This window comes from Rhagoletis pomonella, unplaced genomic scaffold (assembly GCF_013731165.1).
Source record: "Rhagoletis pomonella isolate Grant_MI unplaced genomic scaffold, Rhpom_1.0 Rhpom_scaffold_02427, whole genome shotgun sequence".
NCBI classification, from domain to species: Eukaryota; Metazoa; Arthropoda; class Insecta; order Diptera; family Tephritidae; genus Rhagoletis; species Rhagoletis pomonella.
The window spans coordinates 22,696-30,176 of NW_023460981.1; the positions used below are offsets into that span (position 1 = coordinate 22,696).

General features: G+C 37.7%; 1 protein-coding gene across 1 annotated transcript; it reads right to left on the reverse strand.

The window, feature by feature from the left end:
- Positions 1-3,428: 3,428 nt before the first annotated feature.
- LOC118753413 (uncharacterized protein K02A2.6-like) lies at positions 3,429-3,992 on the reverse strand. The gene has a single exon (XM_036488285.1). The coding sequence runs from the start codon at positions 3,990-3,992 to the stop codon at positions 3,429-3,431; it is 564 nt and encodes a 187-aa protein (XP_036344178.1).
- Positions 3,993-7,481: the final 3,489 nt, after the last annotated feature.

Sequence of the window (7,481 nt, forward strand, 5' to 3'; positions counted from 1 at the left end):
AAAGGGAAAACACAATAAACAAAAAAGAAGACACCGATGACATTTCTACCGCCTACTTGTTATGCTTATAAAATTCAAAATTAGTTTTAGTTTAGACAAAACTACCACAGAAGATGGTATCGATTTTAGTAGATTTAGTTATTTTAATGACGAATTGTTTGTGAGTACTTTTGTGTTTAATATCTTAGTTGTTCTACCGTGATTTTTATATGTAATTATGAATATGTGTTTATTTGTTCCTTTATTTAATATCATACATGTATTTATATTTTTTGTAACAGATAATTAAATAAACACGCCCCTGAAGATGCTAAGAAGACTAGCGAAACGTTGGGCCGTAAGTGAAATAACCTCGGTTTATTTACACTAAATAAAAGAGATCAGACAAGCCTATCACAAATAAATTTTCACGAAAGTATTTTTTGATAAGTTATTTTTTAATTGTTATGTTTCTTTATAACAAAATATTTATTCAAAAATAAAGAAAAGTAATTACAGAAAACTTATGATTAATTTTTGTTCTCGCTGAAACCGGTCCGGGTGAACAGTCTCAATTCTTTTTATCCTCTCTTTCCCATTCCGATGTCCCCAGGCTCTCAGCTGCTTTGGCAGTATCGATTATCGATATTTTCTGTTATAAGGGTTAGTACTAAGTTTAAGTGAAGTATGCGGTTTTAATATGTTTCGAGTTCAAGTATTCGGTTATAGGCTAGTCTTCCCTTTTGATTAAGATGCCCTAGGTTGCGGTTTGAGCGACGTGGTAGCAGTGGTGTCTCCAACTGATCAGTTCCGATGGCACTTCCATCTACCCTTGGATTTTCACCTGTATCCACGTTCGGATTTTGGGTGACACGAGAGCCTGTGGCTTTTGACGGCTCAAAAATTTCTAGTGCTGAAGCCCACGGCTTCTGGTAGCCCTTTGCTGTGGTGGTGCGTCGTCGAAGTTGATTAACCTATGCTCTAATAATTCTGCCATTTAAAAGTCTCATATTGTACATGACAACCTCTCTGCTCGATGATTTCTCCAAGAGACCATTTGAAGTGATAGACACCATCTGAAGTTCTGACATATACCTTATCCAAATTTTGGAATTCTCTGGCAGCCACCGTGCTTTATGTCGAATTGCTGCTTCATCTTTGCTATGGCTACTGACATTGGTTTCTCGCTTTTGTCAACGGTTTTAGCTGATCTAATGTTGTACGCATTGGCCTTCCAAATATTATCTCTGCTGGAGATTTATGATCGGGAGTATTTGGATTTGCTGTTGAACGATATAGTTATAGAAATGTGTGCATATTTTCTGTAACCGTTCCTTCTTCTTCCGTCTTTTGAGAGCTCTTTAGAAAGTGTCCACAAATCTTTCAGCCTGGCCATTTGACATTGGATGATATGGGCTCGTGCATTTATTCTCAATGGAGGTTTTACGCATAAAGTCTTCAAAAAATGCGCTTTTAAACTGCGTACCGTTGTCCGACACAAGCGTTGTAGGAAGTCCGAAACGAGAAAATAATTCGCTCAACATTTTCACTGTTTGTTTTGAAGAAATTGATTTCGTTTCAACGATTTCCGGCCACTTAGAAAATGCGTCAATTACTAGTAAAAAGTAATAACCCTTGATTGGGCCGGCATAATCTATATGAACTCGATCCCAAACTTTTGCTGGAGTAGGCTACGGTTGAAGAGGTGTTTTTTCAGGCATTTTTGCAGCAACTGCACAGTGGTCGCAACTGTTAACTATGTATAATCTTTATGTCGCTGTCGATACTTGGATAATAGACGTAGCTTCGTGCGATAGCTTTCGGATCCTCAATGCCTGTGTGACCACGATGAAGCTTCTTTAGTACGCGTGTACAGAAAATTCGCGGAATGACAAGTCTATCGCCGTACATAATGCATTCATCAACATACATTAAATTGTCTTTCCTATTAAAAAACATTTTTGGAGGCCATCCATCTTTAATATACTTTAACACGATGGATAAAAGCTTATCTTTAGATGTCTTGTGCTGTATCATTTTGAATGTTACTGGCAGAGATTTTATGGTGTCTCTGACGGCAGCATTGGCTTCATTTTCTGTTTTTATTGACGCAATGACGAAATCTTCAGGTGCGATATTTGCTCTATTTGTTAAGCGTGACAATACATCTGCGTATCCAAAACTATTCGTGCTAACGAAATTAATTTCGAAATCGTACGCAAGAAGTTGAAGTGCCCATCTCTGGAGTTGTTGTTGTTGTAGCAGCATACAAATTCCCCAAAGACTTTTTGGGGAGTGTTGCTGGAGTGACAGTCCTTGGCCTTCCGGTTACGTAGACCCGACTGTCGTGGGAACGCCATCTCTGGAGTCGATTGGCTTGGTGTACTGCGATACCATTTTTGCGCCCGAAAATTGCTAATAAAGGTTTGTGGTAAGTGTGAAGCTTGAATCGCCGTCCGTATATCATTTTGTGAAACTTCTTAGTCGCAAATACGAGAGCTAAAGCTTCTTTTTCAACTTGACTATACACTTGCTCAGCGGGTGTCAATGATCGCGCAGCGTGGCAAACGGCTTTTACGGTGCCATCAGGGTATTCGTGTAAAATACATGCGCCAAGACCGTATCCGGATGCATCAGCCGCTGCTATGATTTGGAGCTGCGGATCATAATGTGCCAAGGTAAGGTCCGTTGAAAGAATGTCCTTTCAATTTTGAAACGATCGCTGGTGCTTCGCTGTCCATGTCCATGAAACGTTGGATTTTAAAAGTTCATCTCACGGACCTCTATGTTGTCGCGTATTACTAACAAACTTGCCGAGAAACGATCGCAGTTCCGTGACATCGTCGGCTGCGGCATATTGGTGATGGCTTGTATACGTTCGGGATTTGGCTTAAGGCCATGCTGATTTATGACATAGCCAAGGTAGCTTAGGCCCTGTCTCCACAGGAAAACACTGATGTCGTGGTAACCATGTCACAAAATATATTTCCAATGGAGACCGCCTATTTCTTATGGGCTGCAATATATGTCAGCGCTTATTGTTGGACATCTATTGCAGGCAATTTGATAGTTCGACAGCCATATTTTCATTTGAAAGAAAGCGTGCTGGTGGTAACATCGATGAAATTTTGATATGTCCCCTATTGGATTATTTATGATTACGTTTTAGAAAATTACTCAGCAAGTTTTTTAAAGACTTAAATGGCTTTAAACACCGAAATTGAGAGAATGTTTTCTGGTGGCGTCATGCGGCAAATGCTTATTTCAAGACATCAAAGTGTCTACACACAAACACTTGCAATCATATTGCTCGTCAAAATGACAGTTGTTAGGCCATCGGTGTTTGCCTGTGGAGTTCTGCGGTTACGGATGTTTTGTAAAATTTGCACTTCTCATATTTCAACTTAAATCCGTATTCTTTTATTCTTTTTAGTACCGTGTGAAGATTTCTAATATTTATGCTCAATTTGGTTATTGCCGGATACAAAAATGTCGTCAATATAGGCTGCTACCCTTGGTATGTCTAAAAGTATCTGGTCCATGATCTGTTGGAATATGGCCGGAAATGTTTTAACGCCAAATAGCTTTCGGTTGTACCGGAACAATCCGATATGTGTGTTTATTGTAAGTAAGTGCTTTGAAGCGTCATCTACTTCGATTTGTAAAAAAGCATCCGATAAATGAAAATGGCTGAAGTATTTTGAATTTGCCAATTTCGAAAATATGTCTTCAGGTAAAGGCAAGGGATATTGATGTGATTCGAGACGCTCGTTCAGTCCAGTTGAAAAATCTGAGCTCAGTCGTATGCCGCCGGTTGCTTTTTTTATGACAACAATGGGTGCTGCCCAATCCGAGTAAGTAACAGGTGATATGATCTCGCAATCCTGTAGACGTTGTAATTCCGTTTCAACGAGCTGTTGCATGGCGTAAGCAACTGGACTTTTTGGTCTGAAAACTGGCTGAACATTGGGCTTCGTCTGCAATACGGCCTTCGTCGTGTTGCAGAGTCCCATCTTGCCATCGAACACATCTGGAAAAGATAACTTCAATTGAGCACTGCAAGTTTTAATTGCTGATTTATCAACACTCCCCTGAAAATTCTGTACTTGATTGCAGACTGAATTTATTGGCTGATCCTTTAAATTAAAAGCATCCATCCAATCAAGTCCCTTAACGTTGAGATCGGATCCGGATGACACACGACAAGTAAGCGATTTTTCTTCTCCTTGAAAGCTAACTGAGCATGTGAATTGGGAAGTGAGGGGCAGCTTGCCTGTTGCACTACGTGCTGATCGGTCGACTGCCTCTGTTTCCTCAATGTTGAAAGTGTCGAACGTATGCTTTGATATAATTGTAATATCAGACCCCGTGTCGAACTGAAGTCGAATGGGTACGCCATTGATACGAACATTGATGTATTTGCGCTGGCATTGTACTTGGTTTGTCACAAAAATTCCGTTTGACTCTACGAGTTGTTTGTGATGTTGTTTGCGTTTTTTCTGCGTGACGCTTGTTTTGTTTTGTTATTGTGTCCCATTTGTCGTATATATTTTGTTGTTACTATTGCGTGTGCAATAGCCCTCTTTATGCCCGGTTTTTGAACAATCGCCACATTTATGGCTTTTGTAGGGACAGAAACGTGCATAGTGAAAATCCAACGCAATTCCAGCATGGAGTTTTTGGTACTTTCCTCTCCTTTTTCTGCTTTGTATTTGCTTTGACCTTGCTGACGGGCACGCTCTGTTGATTTTCGATGAGTGCAGTATCAGCTTTGAGGTTCAGCATTCGTTGGCATTCCCTTGACAATGAGTCCAGTGTGATAGTTGTATTTTCGCCATCTAACTTGTTTAGCATCTTTGTGCGAATTTCAAAAACCGATGGGGATTTGAGACCCATAAAAAAATTAAGCACTTGAATTGATCTATTGCTAGATTGTTTAAATAGAAAAGCTCACATTGTTTATTTACAACGCCTGCGTATGTAATGAAATCTACATTCGGATCTTTGTTGATCTGCAAGCAATTGTATCGCATGTTGAATTGTGATGCCTGCATCCCGAAAAGTTGCTTAAGCAGTGACACCGTTTCGGCAAAAGTTTTGTCCCGTGGATGTTTTGGAAGTATGTAATTGACGTATTTGTGATGCACTAAGGTGTTCATTTTCCTAAGAAGTAGTGTTGGAAAACTATCGATAGTGTATACATTCGATTGTTTCGATAGTGATAGTGCAAAATATTCGATACTATCGATAGCTTTCTTACATATGTTGAGATATAACACTAATGCCCGGTTTTACCAACCAATTTCAAAATGTATCAAACTTAAAATTTAAAATAGCACAATCTCCTAAAAAAATGTGTAATTTAAAATTTTAACGGCCCGACAAATTTAAAATTGATTGGTAAAACTGGGCAAAACATTTTGTAAATATGCAAATTTGAATCCGTTTTTTATGGTCCTAAAAAATTTGGCAAGTTATATGACAGATTCTATCGCCTATAAATTTCTTCGTTTCTTCTTTTACTATATAAGACAACAACAGCCAGGAAAAAATCTTATTCTTAAATAACCCATTTGGTAACTACAAAAGCCATAAAGATTATTTGTGTACACAAAAATAACTTGTAAAAAACAAAATGAGATCGTGTATGTATTTCAATAACACATTTTATAACAAAAACCATGAAGAACATATTTACAAACAAAGGAGTTCACAACATACATATATATGTAGGCATGTGCATCTTTTATATGTAGTCCAATTCCAACAATGTGAACAACATAAAACTATCGATAGTGTTTAGAAAAATTCGATAGTGGCGACAAAATGAAACCATCGATACTATTGATAGCCCCATCGATAGTTTTCCATTACTACTAAGAAGTAGCCGCGTCTTTGCGGCATTGTCCAATTTATTTGCATCATGCTCAAACTCAGTCAGTTCGGCAAAAGCAGTAATGTGAGCAATAGATAGTAGTTGTGTTTGTTTATAAATTATCCAGTAACTTGCCAGCAACTCTCCAGTAACTTTATTTCTAAGAATTCGCTCTTATAGAAAAAATTTGCCAAAAAGTACGCGAGCGCTATTCCAGTAATAATTTGGGAGTTTCATGAACAGCTGATAAATTGGTTGTTTATTCGCAGCAAATTCCTAATAAAACAATATATTTTATATTTAAATAGGTTTATTTTGTGAAATTCAACAATAAAAACCCACAAACAGTTTCCTTATTAGTTTAAATTTCATCCAGCAACATGCGATCAGCTATTTTTCGTACTGGCAAATTCTTACAAGTAAAAATGTATCCAGTAAAAACTTGGAACTGCAACTGTCATTTTTCGCTCTCTCAATTTCCCCTGCTTTGTAAGTTTTTGCGTACGAAAATGCCAAACATGAAGATTCGTAAAAACTTTTAGTGGATATTACTGGAAATGGGTAAACAAACGCAACTAGTGTGAATAAATTATGCAATAAAAAAATTTACAAAAATCACATAACCGTTTTTGTTGGCGCAGCGACGATATGTATTTGACAGGTTTCAATGAAATTTGGCAATTAAGGATTTTCGTCGTCACTGCATTCGAATATTAAATCAAATTTCCAAAATTCAAAACAGCAGATACAATATGGCGGAAGATATCTTAAAAAATGTATAGATAGTTATAAAGCTTGGTATCCAGAGATTTTCGACGTCACTGGTTTCGAAATTGATATTAAATCTAAAAAAATCAAAATGGCTGATCCAGTATGGCGGACGATTTCCTCAAAAATGTGTAGATTGTTATGAAGCTTGGTATTCAGAGATTTTTGTCATCACTGATTTCGAAATTGATATTATATTTTCAAAAATTGAGGTACCATTACAAAGCATAGTGGACCATATTGTTGATAGGATCATTCGAGCGCACCCACAAAGTTTTGAAAGTCGGACTGAAAACAAAAACAACACTCATATGACAGCTATTTACAAATTTACAAAAATTCAACAACTGTGAAGGAAATATGATCGACGAACGAAAAATGACACTGAAGATGGCACAACGCCGAAACCGGTTTTTCTCCAAACCAAATTTGACAAGGGATGACGGAAAATCGTTCCACAATACATCATATTTTATTTACTTTGAAAGTTATTAATTAAACGCCGCTAGAGAAGGCAAATCGCCCACTGTGCGCTGTGGTGTAGTGGTCAGCAGTGCGTGCTTCCACTCTGCAGTGCCTTGGTTCAAACCCTGGTCATAGCAACATCGCAAAGAAATATAGAAAAAAGGTTTGGCAAATCTCCGAGTGTATTTCTGCCATGAAAAACAGCTTCTCCTCAAAATACAATCACCGTTCGGAGTCGGTGTAAAACTGTAGGTCCCTCCACTTTGTGTGACAACATCAAAGCGCACGCCACAAATCTCAGGAGAAGCTCGGCCAAACACTTACATATGTTTAAACGCCAATCTATTATTATTATTATTATTATTATTATTATTATTATTATTATTATTATTAT